At 40.3% G+C, this 19,512-nt stretch overlaps 1 protein-coding gene across 3 annotated transcripts in view; it reads right to left on the reverse strand.

Annotated features, from left to right (window-relative positions):
- The window catches only part of KATNA1 (katanin catalytic subunit A1), a 42,425-nt gene that overhangs the window by 12,132 nt on the left and 10,781 nt on the right, over nucleotides 1–19,512 (reverse strand). For all 3 annotated transcript variants that reach the window (XM_058735607.1, XM_058735606.1, XM_058735608.1), the window contains exons 2-4: nucleotides 17,632–17,806; nucleotides 15,975–16,132; nucleotides 7,776–7,956 (exon numbers count right to left, since the gene is read on the reverse strand). In XM_058735607.1, coding sequence (XP_058591590.1) covers nucleotides 7,776–7,956; nucleotides 15,975–16,132; nucleotides 17,632–17,793 — 501 coding nt within the window. In that variant the 5' untranslated portion in view covers nucleotides 17,794–17,806. The remainder of the gene's footprint in view (nucleotides 1–7,775; nucleotides 7,957–15,974; nucleotides 16,133–17,631; nucleotides 17,807–19,512) is intronic.

Below are 19,512 nucleotides of genomic sequence, written 5' to 3' on the forward strand. Positions count from 1 at the left end.
CAGTCTAACTCCCATTCCTGGCACACAGCTCCTACAACGCTAGTAGTTTCTTAAGTGATAAGAACTATGGGAAGATCAAGGGGCGCCTGGGTGGCGCAGTCGGTTAAGCGTCCGACTTCAGCCAGGTCACGATCTCGCGGTCCGTGAGTTCGAGCCCCGCGTCGGGCTCTGGGCTGATGGCTCGGAGCCTGGAGCCTGTTTCCGATTCTGTGTCTCCCTCTCTCTCTGCCCCCCCCCCCGCCCCCCCGTTCATGCTCTGTCTCTCTCTGTCCCAAAAATAAAAAAAAAAAAAACAAAAAACAAAAACAAAAACAAAAAAAAAAAACGTTGAAAGAACTATGGGAAGATCTTTTGCTATAATATTTAGTTTTTGTTCCCAGCTCCTAAAATTGCTCCAGAGCAGTAAAGATGAAGAGGTGTCCTTTGTTATTCTTAACAGGCCCCTCTGAACCATGCCTGAGCTTACGCTAACACCTTAAGTTTTGGAAAGCCCCTAGATAACCACAGGATAGGGCTGTTGCCAAGGGAACCAAACAGGTGATCAAAGTGTTGGAACTTCGGCCCCACCCCACCAACCTCTGGCAAGGGGAGGGGGCTGAAGGTTCAATTAATCACCGATAGCCAATGATTTACTCAATCATGACCACATAATGAAGTCTCCACAATAACCCAGAAGGATGTGGTTCGGAGACCTTCCAGTTTGTGAACACGTGAAGGCGCTAGGAACGTGGCATGCCTGGAGAAGGCACAGAAGCTCCCATATACCTTGCCCTATGCTACTCTTCCATCTGGCCGTACCTGAGTTGTATCCTTTGTAATAAACTGGTAGCCCGGTATAAACTGTTATTCCTGAGTTCAGTCAGCTGCTCTGGCAAATTACTGAACCAAGGAGGGAGTCATGGTAGCCTCTGATTTATACCAGTTGATCAGAAACACAGGGGACATCCTGACTTGCAAGTGGTACTGATGTGGAAGCAATCTTGTGGGACTGAGCCCTTACCTGGGAGATCCGATGCTAACTACAGGTAGAGAAGTGTCAAACTTAAGCTGTAGGATATGCAGCTGGTGTTGGCAAGTTGGTTGGTGTGGGGAACCCTACACACTTGGAATTCAGAAGTGTTCTGTGAGCAGGGAGTAGGCAGAAGACAGAGTTTTCCTTTTCAGGGAGCTATTTATTTATTTAATGGGTAGCGTTTCAGTTTTGCAAAATTGAAAATGTTCCGTGATGGATGGTGGTGATGGTACAACAATATAAATGTACTTAACTTCACTAAACTGCACACTTAAAAATGGTTAAAATGGGGGGAGCCTGGGGGCGCCTGGGTGGCGCAGTCGGTTAAGCGTCCGACTTCAGCCAGGTCACGATCTCGCGGTCCGTGAGTTCGGGCCCCGCGTCGGGCTCTGGGCTGATGGCTCGGAGCCTGGAGCCTGTTTCCGCTTCTGTGTCTCCCTCTCTCTCTGCCCCTCCCCCGTTCATGCTCTGTCTCTCTCTGTCCCAAAAATAAATAAAAAACATTAAAAAAAAAAAAATTAAAAAAAAAATTAAAAAAAAAAAATGGGGGGAGCCTGGGTGGCTTAGTCAGTTAAGGGTCCACCTCTTGATTTTGGCTCAGGTCATGATCTCAGGGTTATGAGATTGAGCCCCATGTCAGGCTCCATGCTAAGTGTGGAGCCTGCTTAAGATTCTCTCCCTCTGCTCCTCCCCAGCTCTCGCTCTCTCAAAAAAATAAATAAATAAATAAATAAATAAATATATATATATATGTGTGTGTGTGTGTGTGTGTGTGTGTGTGTATAAATACGCTAAAATGGTAAACTTTATGTTACATCATATTTTTAAAAATTGTTTTTAAATGTTTAGATTTATTTTTGAGACACACACACACACACACACACACACACAGAGTGTAAGCAGGGGAGGGGCAGAAAGAGAGGGAGACACAGAATCTGAAGTGGATTCCAGACTCTGAGCTGTCAGCACAGAGCCTGATGGGGGGCCTGAACCCACAAATGATGAACCAACTGAGCCACCCAGGCACCCCTATGTTGCATTATATTAAAACCACCATTAATATATATATATTTTTGGAAAGTCAATTCTGTTTCCATATACAGTACTAGCAACGAATAGGTAGACACTGAAATTAGAAATACAATGCCACTTACAATCACTTAAAAAAAGTGAAACAAATGTAAAATCTAACAGGACATCTGCAAGACTTGTATTCTGAAAACTATACAATGCTGATGAAAGAAATAAAAACTCTAAATAAAAGTAGATAAATAACATGATCATGAACTGGAAGACTTGATATAATAAAGAGGTCAACTTTCCACAAACTGATATACAGATTTAACATGATTCAAAACCTCATGAATCAAAACCTCGGCAAGATTCTTTGTAGATGTAGAAAAGCTGATTCTATGGGATGCAAGCTGGTGCAGCTACTCTGGAAAACAGTATGGAGGTTCCTCAAAAAACTAATAGAACTACCCTACGACCCAGCAGTTGCACTGCTAGGCATTTATCCACGGGATACAGGTGTGCTGTTTCGAAGGGACACATGCACCCCCATGTTTATAGCAGCACTATCAGCAACAGCCAAAGTATGGAAAGAGCCCAAATGTCCATCAATGGATGAGTGGATAAAGAAGATGTGGTGTATATACACACACACACACACACACACACACACACACACACACACACAATGGAGTATTACTCGGCAATCAAAAAGAATGAAATCTTGCCATTTGCAACTACGTGGATGGAACTGGAGGCTATTATGCTAAGTGAAATTGTCAGAGAAAGACAAAAATCCTATGACTTCATTCATATGAGGACTTTAAGAGACAAAACAGATGAACATAAGGGAAGGGAAACAAAAATAATATAAAAACAGGGAGGGGGACAAAACAGAAGAGACTCAAATATGGAGAACTGAGGGTTACAGGAGGGATTGTAGGAGGGGGGATGGGCTAAATGGGTAAGGGGCACTAAGGAATCCACTCCTGAAATCAGTGTTTCACTATATGCTAATTTGGATATAAATTTTTAAAAATAAAAAATAAAATTAAAAAAAAAGACAAGATTCTAAAATTTATACGGAAAAAGAAAGGAACGAGAATAGCTAAAACAATTTTGAAAAGAAAGAATGAAATGGGATGAATCAGTCTACCCAATTTGAAGACTTATTAGACAGCTCTAGTAACCAAGACTGGGCAGTACTGGTTGAGAGGCAGATACATGTATCAGTGAAACACAAAGGCACACAAATATGCCCAACTCATTTTTTAAAAAAAAGGTATAAAAGCAATTCGGTAAAATATAGCCTTTCCAACAAATGGTGCTGGAGAAATTGCACATGTATAATAACTGAACCTCAACCTAAGCCTTACACAAAAATCAACTCACAACAGATCATGAGTTTAAATGTAAAACATAAATTTATAAAACTTTTAGGAAAAGAATAGAAAATCTTTAGGATCTAGGGCTAGGCAAAGAGTTAAAAACTCAATACCAGAAGTACAATTTATAAATTGGAATACTGGACTTCACCAAAATTAAAATATTTTGCCTTGTAAAAGATCCATTTAAAACAACAAACAGACAAGTTTCACACTGAAAGAAAATAGTTGCAGAACACGTATCTAACAAAGGGCTAGTACCCAGAATATATGAGGGACTCTCACAGCATAACTAAAAGGCTACCAATATGGGAGAAGATATTTGCAAATGACATATTAGATAAAGGGTTAGTATCCAAAATCTATAAAGAACTTAACGAACATCCAAAAAACAAATAATCCAGTGAAGAAATGGGCAAAAGACATGACACTTTTCCAATGAAGGCATCCAGATGGCCAACTGACACATGAAAAAATGCTTAACATCACTCATCATCAAGGAAATACAAATCAAAACCACAATGAGATACCACCTCACACCTGTCAGAATGGTGGACATTAACAACTCAGGCAACAACAGACGTTGGCGAGGATGCGGAGAAAGAGGATCTCTTTTGCACTGCTGGTGGGAATGCAAACTGGTGCAGCCACTCTAGAAAACAGTATGGAGGTTCCTCAAAAATTTAAAAATAGAACTACCCTACGACCCAGCAATTGCACTACTAGGTATTTATCCAAGGGATACAGGTACACTGTTTTGAAAGGGCACATGCACCCCAATGTTTATAGCAGCGCTATCGACAATAGCCAAAGTATGGAAAGAGCCCAAATGTCCAGTGACAGATGAATGGATACAGAAGATGTGGTATATATATACAATGGAGTATTAGTCAGCAATCAAAAAGAATGAAAACCTGCCATTTGCAACACCGAGAATAAAATTAGAGTATATTATCCTAAGCCAAATTAGTCAGAGAAAGACAAATATCATATGACTTCACTCATATGTGGAATTTAAGACACAAAACAGATGAACATAAGGGAAGGGAAGCAAAAATAATATAAAAACGGGGGGGGGGGGACAAAACATAAGAGACTCTTAAAAAATAGAGAACAAACTCAGGGTTGCTGGAGGGCGTGTGGGTGGGGGGATGGATCAAATGGGCAAAGGGCATTAAGGAGGGCACCTGCTAGGATGAGCACTGGGTGTTCTATGTAGGGGATGAACCACTGGATTCTACTCCTGAAACCATTATATGCTAATTTGGATGTAAATTAAAAATAATAAAATAATAATAAAGAACTCTCGGGGCGCCTGGGTGGCTCAGTCGGTTAAGCGTCCGACTTCAGCTCAGGTCACGATCTCGCGGTCCGTGAGTTCGAGCCCCGCGTCGGGCTCTGGGCTGACGGCTCAGAGCCTGGAGCCTGCTTCAGATTCTGTGTCTCCCTCTCTCTCTGCCCCTCCCCCGTTCATGCTCTGTCTCTCTCTGTCTCAAAAATAAATAAAACGTTTAAAAAAATTTTTTTTTAAATAAATAAAAAACTAAATAATAAAGAACTCTCAAACCCCAATGGTAGAAGGACAACCCATTTTGACAACAGGCAAAAGACCTGAAGAGAAACACTGTGGGGCGCCTGGGTGGCTCAGTTGGTTAAGTGTACAACTTCAGCTCAGGTCACAAGCTCACTCACAGTCCATGGGTTCAAGCCCCAAGTCAGGTTCTGTGCTAAGAGCTTGGGGCCTGGAGCCTGCTTTGGACTCTGTGTCTCCCTCTCTCTCTGTCCCTCCCCCACCTCTCAAAAATAAACATTTTTTTAAAAATTTAAAAAAAAAATGCACTAAAGAACATGTGTCTGTGCTTGTATTTCCTTTCCTCTAGTCATTTGTACAGCTACTATTTAGAACAGACCAGCTCAATATAGAAAGATTGTCAGAATACACTGACTGCTGAAAAGAACAGATTACTTTATGATTCCACTTTTGGCAAAAAAAAAAAAAAAAAAAAGTCATGTATATGGAAAAGGATATTCCATGGGATTAACAGATCTCAGGAAGAGTAGGAATGTGAGCTTGAGGGGTTTTTACTTATTCTATTTTCTGATTTTCTAAAATGAATATGTAATAAAAGATTTTAAATAGGATAAAAGTCTATTCACCTTTTATGGCTTAATGGTTTTATTCCATGAAGTTTTCTGACTACCATCATCCTCTTCTTCTAAGAAGTCTGTTCTCTCTATTTATTTTTTTAAGTTTATTTATTTATTTTGAGACAGAGAGACTGCAAGCAGGGGAAACGCAGAGAGAGAGAATCCCAAGCAGGGTCCGCAGGGCCAGCGCAGAGCTCAAGATGGGGCTTGAACTCACAAAACCGAGATCATGACCAGAACGGAAATCAGACACTCAACCAACTGAGGCACGCAGCCACCCAGAAGTCTGTTCTTTTTAGTCACTAGCTACTACCACCATTCAGCATCTAATTACAGTAAACCCTTGGATTGCGAGTAACTTGTTTTGCTAGTGCCACAAGATGAGCAAACATTTCTAATAAATTTTAACTTGATACACGAGTTATGTCTTGCACCACAAGTAGTATGTGATGCTGAACCACAAGATCACAAGTGAGCCGATGGTTCCTCTCTCTCTCCCTCTCTCTCTCTGCGGAATTGTGGTTGTGGGTGATAGTCTCCCATGCTCGGATCCCTGGTCTCAGGCCGCGGTGTTTGGCAGAAATCAGTGATTTTTCAGAATGCTGGAAGGTGCCCACAATTGGCACTAGTGTATCTTTGTCACTTCAAAGCACCTGTGGACAGTCTTTGCTTTTTCATACGAGAGTAAGCTTAGGAATGTTTTGCTTCCTTCTAGGTCAGGCTGCCTGAGATATAGACCCTTTCTTCTCCTGCCTTAGTTCCAGTTATGTTAAATACAGAATATGACAAGAGTTTATTAATATAGTACTGTAGTCAACATCCGTGCAAGCATATACAATGGCCTCCGTGCAGAAAAAGATTCTATTGAGCTAACAGACAGCGGTGATTCCGTTAGTGATAGTCAGTCATCCTACACAATAACCCTCCTCTGTCTCATCTCCTTCACACCAGCCACGAAGGCTTTCAAAGCTAAGTGCAGGTTAATTTATTTATTCTTCTTTATATATTGTATTTTCTTTATTATTTTGTATTATATGAGAGTACTGTATCATTTTTATATGAATATTTTTGGGTTTTGGAACGAATCATCTGAGTTTCCATTATTTCTTATGGGGAAATTTGCTTTGATATATACAAGTGCTTTGGATTACAAGTATGTTTCCAGAACAAATTATGCTTGCAAACCAAGGTTTTGCTGATTAGAAAACCATGATTTTTCAACTGTCATAGGAATAATTGATTTAGGCAAGGATCACTGGATGCTAAAACAAGTAAATGAAATGGTGATGAGAAATAGCATATTTACATGGTCTCAAGGTATCTCCCCCCAAATTATTATAAAGGGAGAAAGAACAACTTCACAGTGGAAAGCCCAGGCAGACACCACCCTAACAAAGCACTCCAATTTGCCACAAGTCACAGGACAAATAAACATCCTGTGCCTCTTTACATGATACACTGCAAAGAACAAAACTTCCCTTCAATGGTATTCCTGCCCAAAATGTATAACCTTGATCTAATCACAAGGAAACATCAGAAGAGCCCAAACGGAGAGGCACGCTACAAAATAACTGGCCTGCACTCTTCAAAAATGCCAGGCCCAAAACAGCAAGAACAAAAAGAGCAAGCCGAGAACATTGTCACAGCAATGAGACTAAGGAAACAGGACAGCCAAATGCAGCTGGTGCTCTCTTGCTGCACGAGGCTAAATGAGCCCTTGACGCCATTACTGGGATAACTGGCTGAATTCTATGAGGGTCTATGGATCAATGTAAAATATACGGCTTGTGACAACAGATAGTGTTTATGGAAAAGAACGTCCAAGTACTTAGGAAATACACTATCAGGTATTTAAGGGTAAAAGGGCATGATATCTACAACTTACTCGTAACGCTTCAGAAAAAAAAAAAGAAGTATATAGAAAGTAGATGATAAAGCAAAAGGGGCAAAATGTTTGCTAAAATTGGGTAAAGAATATATGGAAATTCCTTACACCATGCTTGCAACTTGTTTGCAAGTCTTAAATTATACCAAGATACAAAGATACAACACATACCCAAAAATATCTGTTTAATAGTGAGCGGGAAAAATCCTAGGTGGAATATGACTAAGGTTTTGTTATACAGTCTGGTGGTTTCAACCACTAACAATTATCAAAATTTATAGTGTCTTCATTTTTAAGTTAATAAATATTTCATTTATGAAAATCAGTAAGTTACCTTTTCCTCTCTTCCTTTATTTTGCTCTTTCTTTTCCCGACAACGAACAGCTTTCCCTCTGTCGTTGTGCAGACTGTGTGCAGATGAACGGTGAACTCTGGCAGTTGTATTTGGTCGATTACCGTGTGGTTTAGGGTCACCGTACTGAGGAGACTGGCGTTTTCTAGGTCCTGGCGAGGGCCTAATTAGATGCAGGATCATGAAAATCATAATGAACTCCTGGAGGTAGTCCAAATATACATGGACACATTATCATGTGTAAGTTAAAGTTTATGAACTAACGAAACCAAGGCAATAACGGAATACAAGACAGGACTGAATAAATTTAAGTCACTGAAATCTAAGATTTAACGTATAAATCTGGCACAGATTTAATGAGAAGAACAGACTGCAGCACGGTTATATGGTAAAAATAACAGAAGTGATCATCACCTCTCCTTTGAGAGGAAATAACTAGTGTACATCAAGTACTGATGTACTAATGAAAAATTAGTCTGATTCTTTGGAAACTGACAAGACAGCAATCAACGAAGAGTTTTATAAAAAGAACCGAACACAGCAGGTACAGAATTCGCATTTATCCACTGGTACATGTGCAAGTTGATACTATTTTTTTCCCCAGAGATAGAGCACGAGCAAGTGCATGTGTGCACAAGTACAAGTTGGGGGAGGGGCAGAGAGAGAGAGAGAGAGAGACAGACAGACAGACAGACAGAATCCCAAACAGGCTCTGCACTGTCAGGGCAGAGCCTGATAGAGGGCTCCATCCCACAAACTGTGAGATCATGACCTGAGCCGAAATCAAGAGTTGGACACTTAACCAACCAAGCCACCCACCTGTGTGCCCTATGTTGACACTATTTTATTTAGAATATATCATAGTTCTTAAATTTTAATTAATAAAATTTCACCATTTTGCTACGGACAGTTACGAGAACTGATGCATAGTGTTTTACATTCACATACGTTGCCTTATGTCACCTTTATTTCTGAGGCAGGATTCATACCTCTCAAATATTTCTCAGGGTCCTACACTTGGTTGGGGCCATTAAAATGAGCAATAGAAAAGGTAAGAGAGGCCGATCCTCAAATACCTCAAGTATAGGTAAGAGATGCGTAAAGCTAGGCAAGCATACCAGAAAGTGTAAAAGAGATCTAGTGCTATCAATGACCTCAAGAAGCCCGAAAATAAACTGGGCCTGGAAACACAAGAGATGAACTAAACACAAGGGTATAACTGCAGATAAGAAAATCAGTGTAGAAAAGGAAAGATATCAAAATGAGCATAAGCGGGGTGCCTGGGCGGCTCAGACAGTAAAGCGTCAGACTTCGGCTCAGGTCATGATCTTGCGGTTTGTGAGTTTGAGTCCCACATCGGGCTCTGTGCTGACAGCTCAGAGCCTGGAGCCTGTTTCGGATTCTATGTCTCCCTCTCTCTCTACCCCTCCCCTACTCATGCTCTGTCTCTCTCTGTCTCAAAAATAAATAAAACATTAAAAAAAATTTTTTTTAAATGAGCATAATTTAGGTAAAGGATTCTAAAGACACTAACCATAAAAACAATGGTGAGCATTCAGAGATGAGAACAGAGAAGGTGGTTCAGTAAGTAGGAAATCTGAACACCAGTTCAAGAGGCTTGGCTCTTAGCTAAATGCTGCTGATAAGGTTTTAGAACGACAAGTCTAGTGCTATATAAGATACGCTGATAAAGGAAACAGAAAGCAGGGAGATATGGGCAGGTTACAAGTGTTATTGAGGCATGAGGCGAGGGCCTAGCTTAAGGCAGTAAGCAAGAAGAGTCCAAGAGATGTACTTGGATACTCCTAGACATGGAAAATTGAGAATGAGGATTTGACAGGATAAAAAAGCCAAACCAACGTGGAAGGAATGACGGGGGTTCAATTTTGGATTTAGACACCTGGATGGCCAAGTGGAGATATTTCTTTAAAACATATATTTATTTCTCCCTTACTAGAAAAATAACATAAAACAGAAAACTGAGATATAATCAACTATAAAGAATAAAGGTCACCTGTAACCCCATTATTCAAAGTTAGCCACTTAACATATTAGTTTACCTTCTTATAGTTGCCTTTTATTTAAACAAAATAGGAACCAATGTACACACATGCACTCATATTTTCTCTCCTCATATCATAAGGCATTTCCTGTATCATCACCTCATAAATGGCTTTTAATGACTAGATGGCAATTACGTATAAAGTGTACCACATTTTATCCACTTCTTACTGCTAGCTATTCTTTCATCCAAAATACAATTTACTGAACTATTACTATTGATAGGCACTACTCTATGCATTAGGGATAAAGCATTTATATAAGTTTAATAAAACCTTTACTCTTATAGACTTACGTACATGTGTATGTGTGTGTCGAGAAGGGGCATCAATGAAGATATGAACAGTACGTCAGATGATGCTAAGTGCTATCAAGAAAAATAAAGAAGGGTAGGGGCTATGATTGGGGGGCGGTGGAATTTCAGGTAGGAGATCTGCTCAGAGACCTTCCTGAGGTGACATTTAAGTCGAGACCCGAAGGAAATGAAGAACAAGTCATAAACATCTGAGCTGAAGAAAAGGCAAGTGCAAAGAACTGAAGCATCTGTGTGTGTGACCTGCTCGCAGAGGAAGACACTTGTAAGAACTGAGGTCCTAGAGGTAGGGAAACAAGACTCATGTGCTATTGAAGGATATGATGAAGACTTTGGGTTTTATTGTGAGATAAGAAGATATTTGAGGGATACTAGCTAGCTTTAAAAGGTTTTAAATTATATTTTATTTTTTAAAGTGTATTTATTTGGAGGGAGGGAGGGAGGGAGACAGAGAGAGAGAGACAGAGACAGAGAGAGAGACAGACACAGAGAGAGAGAGACTGAGTAAGGAAAGGCACAGAGAGTGAGAGACAGAGAATCCCAAGCAGACCCCATGCTGTCAATGCAGAGACCGATGCTGGGCTCAATCCCACGAACTGTGAGATCGTGACCTGAGCCCAAATCAAGAGCCAGACACTTAACCAACTGAGCCACCCAGGTGCCCCTCTTTTTTATTTTTTAGAAAGAAAGAGTGCATGAGTTAGGGAGAGGGGTAGAAGGAGAGAGAAAATCTTATGCAGGAGCCACACGGAGCTCAATCCCACAACCATGGGATCACGACCTGAGCCAAAATCAAGAGCTGGATGCTCAACCAACTGAGCCACCCAGGCGGCTCTATTAACTGGCTTTTAAAAAATATTTAAAAAAAAAAATCGCATTTATAGCTTTGAAGCTATTTCTAATCTTTGCTCTAAAAGACTCAGTGAACCTCCTTGTGCCAACATTTCTGCGTACAACCATAGAAGAGAAAACTGGATCAACTGAATCTGTTCTTAAATGGACTAAAACCTAGCTGATGACAAGAATCACCAACAGAGTTCAAGAAAGAACAAACTCTCTTAAGCATAAGTACAAATGAAGGCTAACAAAAAATAGGTTTGAAGGATAGTCAGTTGAGGGAGCAAGTAAAATAAACTACAGGAAGAAACAAAGATGCAGCAAATAACGTCAAAGAAAAGAAATTTACAGTGAAATTTACAGTTAATAGTAATCCACCCAACCCATTGAAAATCAGGGACAGGAAAGGATAATGAAGAAAGCAAGAAGAAATCAGAAAGAAAACTAGGGCTCATCACTATAGAATTTTCTAGATGAAGAGGCTTATCTAATTCAAGTTCCCACTACTTCCAAGAGAGAATCCTCCTGCCTCTGCTTCAGATAATTCATTAAATTTGAAATCAACTTGGGGCGCCTGGGTGGCTCAGTTGGTTTTAAGTATCCAATTCTTGATCTCAACTCAGGTCTTGATCTCAGGGTCATGAGTTTAGGCCCCATGTTGGGCTCCGTGCTGGGGGTGAAGCCTACTTTAAAAAGGGGGGGTGGGGCGCCTGGGTGGCTCAGTCAGTTAAGCATCTGACTTCGGCTCAGATCATGATCTCATGCTTCATGAGTTCGAGCCCCACGTCAGGCTCTGTGCTGACAGCTCAGAGCCTGGAGCCTGCTTCAGGTTCAGCCTGCTATGATTTGTTCTACTGCTTCAGATTCTGTGTCTCCCTCTCTCTCTGCCCCTCCCCTGCTCATGTTCTGTCTCTCTCTCTCTCGAAAATAAAATAAACATTAAAAAAAATTAAAAATATGGGGCGCCTGGGTGGTTCAGTCGGTTGAGCGTCCGACTTCGGCTCGGGTCATGATCTCACGGCTGGTGGGTTCGAGCCCCATGTCGGGCTCTGTGCTGACAGCTCAGAGCCTGGAGCCTGCTTCGGATTCTGTGTCTCCCTCTCTCTCTACCCCTCCCCCATTCATGCTCTGTCTGTCTCAGAAATAAACACTAAAAGAAAAAATTTAAAAAAATTAAAAATAAATAAATAAAGAGGGGTGTGTCTGGGTTGCTCAGCTGGTTGAGAGTCCGACTCTTGATTTTGGCTCAGGTCGTGATCCCAGGGTTGTGGGATCAAGCCCTACATTGGGCTCCGTACCGCGCATGAAGCCTGCTTCTTTCTCTCTCTCTCTCTCTCTCTTTCTCTCTCTGTCCCTCTCCCCAACTCATGCTCTCTCTCAAAATTAAAGAAAAAAAAAAAAAAAACATTGAAATCAACTAAATTTTCACTGGGCACATGTATTCATTGGGAAGTTCTTACCAATGACTGAGAGATGAGTTACAGGGCTGTTATGGACTGAATGTTTGTGCCCTCCCCCAGTTCATTATGTTAAATCCCTCACTCCCATGAAACCATTTAGGGTACAGGATTAATTACAGTTGGGGGTGCCTGGCTGGCTCATTCAGTAAAGCATGTGACTCTTGAACTCAGGGATGTGAGTTCAAGCCCCACACTGGGCGTGAAGCCTACTTTAAAAAAAAAAAAAGTTAAATAAAGCCTTGATGTGAGGACTGTGTCCTTCTAAGAGACATAGAGAGTTTGCTCATTCCCTCTGCCATGTAAGCACAGAGAGAAAGCAGCTGTCTGCTTAGGAAGAGGCTTCACCAGGAACCAAACTAGCTAGCACTTTGATCTTGGATTTTTTAGCCTCCAGAACTGTGAAAAATAAAGAAATAAATTTCTGTTAAGTCATCCAGTCTGGGGTAATTTGTTATGGCAACAAGAACAGACTAATAATACATGGGCCAAACGATGATTCTCCAGAAAGAGGAAAGAAAAAAGAAAGTAAACAGAAGTAAAACATATTTCTAGGCAAGAAAAAATAAAAACGCAACTTGACTCAGCTATGATTTGTTCTACTGAAATTAAGAAAAAGGTAATCATAAATGTAGAAAAAGATTCACCCACAAATATTGACTTTATAATAACAAAAAGGGGAAAACAACCAATAAGAACATGGTTAACTATGTAGATTATACATAACCCTTTAAAACCAAAATATAACAGAAAAAATAGTACAAATAAGTGCTTATGAGCAAAGGAAAAATTTAGTAAATATTAAAAAGTTATGAGTTGGGGCGCCTGGGTGGCTCAGTCGGTTAAGCGGCTGACTTCGGCTCAGGTCATGATCTCGCGGTCCGTGAGTTCGAGCCCCGCGTCGGGCTCTGTGCTGACAGCTCAGAGCCTGGAGCCTGTTTCGGATTCTGTGTCTCCCTCTCTCTCTGCCCCTCCCCCGTTCATGCTCTGTCTCTCTCTGTCTCAAAAATAAATAAACGTTAAAAAAAAATTAAAAAGTTATGAGTCAATAACAGAATATTAGTACTTTTACCTGGAGCTGAGGAAAACTAAAGTGGCGGTACCCATTAGCTGATCATAAAGTGGAAAGAGAGCATTGTGGCATGTGCTCCTCAAAGTGTGACCCGTGGACCACTAGTATGAGAATCCCTTGCAGACTCCGAAGCTCCACCTCCCATCCACAGGCCTCCTTTGTTTTTTGTGCTTCACTTCATTGTGCTTCACAGATGTTGGATGTGTTTTTACAAAGTGCGGTTTGTGGCAACCTATCAAGTCCGTTGGTGCCATTTTTCCTATAGCATTTGCTCATTTTGTGTCTCCGTGTCACATTTTGGTGATTCTTGTAATGTTTTAAACTTTCTCATTATTATTAGATTTGTTATGGCAATCTGTGATCGGAGATTATAACTTGTTGAAAGATCAGATGACGGTTACCATTTTTTAGCAACAGAATATTTTTATTTTATTTTTTTAAGTGCATTTATTTATTTAGAGAGGGAGAGCATGTGGAATGGGCAGAGAGAGAGAGACACAGGAAGAGAGAGAGAGAGAGAGAGAGAGAGAGAGAGAGAGAGAGAGAATGAATCCCAAGCAGGCTCTGCAGAGCCCCATGCGGGGCTTGAACTCACAAACTGCGAGTTCATGACCTAAGCCAAAACCAAGAGTCAGATGCTTAACCAACTGAGCCACCCAGGCACCGGAGCAATAACGTATTTTTCAATTAAGGTATGTACAATGTTTTTTTAAGACATAATGCTATTGCACACTTAACAGATTACAGTATAGTGTAAACATAACTTTTATATGCACTGGGAAACCAAAATATTTATGTGACTTTGTTGAACCCACAACTATCTCCTAGGTATGCCCGTATTTTATCAGACTCTCAGGAGTGAACACCCAGCATCTACATTTTAATGAGTTTCCCAATAGATCTTAGGTATACCAGAGTTTGAGAATAAGTGGTATGGCAGAGAATTCCAGCTTTGTAATCAAATATATTTGGGTTCAAACTCTAGCTCCACCAATTATTAGCTTTGTGACAATGGGAAAAAGTTATCTAACTGCACTGTACTTCAAGCTATCTTATCTAAAATACAAAAAAAAGAACATGGCTTATTTGAAAGGCTAACGTGAATAAATGAAATAACATGTGTAGTCTCTAATAGTGGTTAGGACACGTGAGCACTCAATATCTAACACCTATTGTAGAATACAATCAAGAATTGAGAGTTACAATGACAACGTGAAACTGAAAAACATCTGAGCAATGTCTTAGTGCAAGGTTCTCAAACTGATTAGGAGGCAAAGAATCTACAAGTCGGTGTTCTTTACAGAATGCTATATTTGCATATTTAAACCCACAATACAAACTAGGAAATCTATTATGTCAGTGACACAGACAAGTGATATCCATCTGACACTTGTCAGTTAAAAAATGTGCAGTGAAACTAAGCACAACTGGCTGTGTAGAGCATTCCGGAAATATCACCACTAAAGTGATATTGGCCAGCTACAGGTAATCGGAACCTGGGGGGAAAATGTCAAAGAGAAACCTAAAATAGAGAACATTTTATTTATTTATTTATTTTCTGTGAATCAAAAAGCCCATTTTGGGGCACCTGGGTGGCTCAGTAGATTGAGTGTCCAACTTCGGCTCAGGTCACGATCTCATGGTTTGTGAGTTCGAGCCCCGTATTGGGCTCACTGTTGTCAGCACAGAGCCCCCTTTGGATCTTCTGTCCCTTCTCTCTCTGCACCTCCCCGCTTGCACTCTCTCTCAAAATTAATCTTAAAAAAAAAAAAAACCTCATTTTTCGGGATGGCTCAGTTGGTGAAGCATCTGACTCTTGATTTTGGCTCAGATCATGATCTCACGGTTCACGAGCTCAAGCCCTGAGTCAGGCTCTGCACTGACAGTGTGGAGCTTGCTTGGGATTTTCTCCCCCCACCGCCTCTCTCAAAATAAATAAATAAATAAACTTTAAAAAATTTATTAAACTATTTTTTTTAAAAAGCCCATTTCTCATTTTAGCAATTCTGATGAATAGAAGTATTCTGTGATAGCCTGTTTGAGAACCACTGTTTTAATCTAACTTCCTCACTTTACATAAGAAAAATTAGAGGCCTAGAAAAGGTTACATGCTTTTCCCAAAACTACAGAAAGTGGAAAAGACAGAATGAGAGCCCAGATATTTCAGTTCCCAGCCCCATGCTCCTTCCCTCAGATAATGTCTCCACTATTATAATAAGCTCATTCACAAAAGCATATTTTCGGCTTATTTCCACCTAAGTTCAATTTATTGATATAGGTCATATAGGTCATAGTTAGATGACCCGTAGTATAAGCGCTATAAAAGGCATTCAGTATAAAATGCTCTCCTGTTCCTGTCTCCCTGCCACCTAGTCCTCCTAGATGTGACCAATGTTGTCAGTTTCCTATGCTAATTTGTTTCTTAAAAGGTGTCTACTTACCTTCGTTCAACAGGTACAGGCAGGGACCAGACCTCCCCCTCGGACGCTGGAAGCTCGTGTTGGGCAGCTTTCAGTGGAGTGTGGTCTAGTTTAAAGCTCTCCAGTGTCTTCATGATATCTTTAACATGCTTAGCTTCCACATTTATTTCCTGCCAAACCTGGTTTCAAAGGAGAATATGACTCTTTAAATATCTGTAACTGATAATTCACTGCCAAGATTAAACTAGGGCCATTTATTACAGATGTTAGAAACCTCCATTTTGACATCAGCTATACTGTAAATCACACCCAAATATTCTGTCAAAATTTTAAGAACGATTAAGTTTTTGTTTTCAACTGCAAGACAAAATGAATTAAATGTTCTGAATAATTAAGCCACGTTCCTGACTTATGATTCATATTCAAATTACATAACAAATTGAAGATAGCTATAACTTTCTTTTTGGAAAGTTTGAATAATACTTTTCTAAGTTGATTCTCCAATGGTTTTCATGGTATGTGACTGATTCTCAAAATGGTGATGAGAATGCACTAATTTCATAACTCATTAATGGACTGCGACCCACAGTTTGAAAAATATGGCTTCAGATGAAAATGGCCCAATTCACACACAACCAAGATTGTTTTAAGCATTGCTGATTCAATTTAAAAACAACATACACAAAATATTGAAATAAAGTTGGTAATGTTTTGTTTTAAAACTAAACGAGGGGTGCCAGGCTGGCTCAGTTGGTAGAGCGTGTGACTCGCGATTTCAGGGTTGTGAGTTTGAGCCCCATGTTGGATGTAAAGATTACATAAAAATAAAAAAGTCTTTTAAGAAACAAAGCTAAATGATTTAGTATCTTTACAAAAAAAAGGCTTATTAGACTTTTAAAATAAAAGTCTCCAGCCTACAGAACAAAAATCTTTCAGTGACAAACTTAAGACTCTATGAAATAAACTATTTCCCTCTTCTGGTAATGTAAGGGACATGCAGACAGATTTAGGGGAAAAGGTTTAAGTTCAAAGAGGTAGGATACTTCTCTCTTTTAAAGAAATTAAGGACAAGTATGGAATACTATCAAAGAAGCAGTTTAGTAGAATCTGAGGGAAATATTCAACCGAGAAGACCAGCTCAAAAAGACTATCAAATTCTGTCATATTTTTTTCCTCTGTGGTAAAGTTGCACCTTGTTAGAAACGCCACCTTCAAGTGGACTTGTAAGTTCTACACTTTCCACCTGTAAATTTCTATTGGTCCTCAGTGACTAACATTCCTCAAATGGGATTCCAGCATAGTCTGCTTCCTCACAGCACGGTACGGTTACAGAAAGTACGGTACCCATGAGACCCGGGTGCCGTCTGCAGTTTCAACAATGGCTTAAGAAAGTCCATTCTAATTTACCAGGTAAAAGATAAAAAATGTGATTTAGAAAAAAAAGGTCAAAATTATTTCTTTCACCTATTAGATTCCAACAACTATAATTGAGAACTCATAATACCGATGATGGTGAATATAGACTATTACTAATATAAAACAAAATTCAAGTAACACTGTATACAAATCCATGTAACAAATCGCTCTTCATGTATAACTGCAAAAAGCGCTGACAGCCTCCACGTCTTCTCTTCTGAGTACTTACACCATTAAAACATATAGCAGCCAAGATTCTCACCTGTTGCCATTTCTGCTGCAGATAGGTATCTTTGACTGAATACAGATACTTGTTCATCTGGTCAAGAACTCCCTGGTAATAGACCATGGCAGAGTCATAGTTCCCCAGCAATGCATATTCACGAGCCAGTTTTACATTCTCACTAATCATGAGAAGACTCATGCTCAATTGTAAGCTAAAAAAAAGAAAAGAAAAGAAACATTTTCACAGGTCTCTGAAAAATAAGTTGCAACACAGAGTTTCTTTCAAGTATACTTTCCAGGGCTCCGTCAACATGCTCACAATCACGCACACTGCGCTCTCCATCTCTGTATTTGCTCGTGCCATTTCCACTCCTTCAAAGAAGTTTCTAGGTTCCCATGGGGAAACGAATCCTGATGTGTCAAAGCCCAGCTCAGAGGGCAGTTCTCCCGGTCTGTCTGCCCTCTGAACTTCTCAGTTTGAAATAAACTCTCTGCCTTCAAATGCCCCCTGGCACTTTACTGGGACCTTTCACAGCAAGACATGTACCTACTCTGAATTACAGTTACTGATATACGTCTTATCTTTACTTGGAGAGCGGGATTTATATCTGAAAGATGTGAGACTATCCTCAGTGCATGACACGCAAGTGTTACTGAACAAGTGCAGAGCAAACGCACAATGTCAGACAGTTTTGGAAGGTGGTTTGAAAACATGTGTTTTGAAGTTAGGACAATCTTGGTTAGAATTCTAATTCTGACACCTTGGTCAAATCCTTTAACGTTTCTAAGCTTCAGTTTTTCAATATGTAAAACTGAGATAGTACTACTTCCCAAGACGTGCACTATAAGGAATAAACGACTATTTAAAGTATCTGGCATACCATTTGGCAAATAATAGGATGCCAACCTTCCCTGCGTCTTCCCTAAAACTATCTCTATCACAGTCTCTGCATTAGTAGGATATGGATATATGGATGTGGCTATAAAGCATCAGAAGTAGGCGCTCGGTAAATGTCAGCTTCGTTGATGTTGACAATAATTGCTGTTACTAACTGCACATAGCATGGTGTAGTTCAAAGTAAGTTAGGGTAGTGGCTCTCAAAATAAAAAGAAATTTGAAACGCATGGCGAAAGAACTGCTCTGAGTTCAAATGAATGAAGTTCCAAGGCTGTGGAACTAGAAAATACAGGAAAGCTGAGAAGAGACAGATGCGTGAAGGAAACGAGATGATTTTTTTCTGACTCCTTTTGTCAGTGGGCTACTCAAACAGCTGTGTCTCACAGATGAACAGAGATGACTTCGATGCGGGGCCCTCTCTAGCTAGCCTAATCTAGCCAGAGGCTTTCCTAAAATTGTGGTTTTGACCCCTCCCTTCCCCACCCCATCTATGGGTCAAGTGACGCAACAGAGCTTAAGTCTGAGAGAGACCACTATGGCTCTTATGTTATTATTTAAATTCTCTAATCGGGGATGAGGTTTTGTGAAAAAGCATGCCAAGCAAAATTCTTGAGTTTAATTTAGTGCAGACTGTTTAGCTAGTGTGCAGAGCAAGGAGAATGATGGCAGACCAACCAGGAATATCTAACAAACACTACATTACACACAGGACTAGAAAGATTTTCTGCCAAATAGACAAGAGAAGGTAATCAAACCCACACAGCCGGAATTAGAGGACTGTATAAAGCAAGATTAACAGGAAATATTGCCGGACAGAAAAGTTAAAAACCAGCACTGCTGTCTATAGCAGAACAGAAAAGGGAAGACACTTGCTCCCTAGGACAGAGATTACAGGGAGATGGGATCACCTCAGTGGAGACGCAGGGTTGTCAAAATCACACCAAGAGCCTCAGGCTTCCATTCTCAGCCAGTCTTTGGCAGTTCGCATTCTCTAACCAGCAAAAGGCACAACTGCGGGGG

Source organism: Neofelis nebulosa, chromosome 6, assembly GCF_028018385.1.
Source record: "Neofelis nebulosa isolate mNeoNeb1 chromosome 6, mNeoNeb1.pri, whole genome shotgun sequence".
NCBI classification, from domain to species: domain Eukaryota; kingdom Metazoa; phylum Chordata; class Mammalia; order Carnivora; family Felidae; genus Neofelis; species Neofelis nebulosa.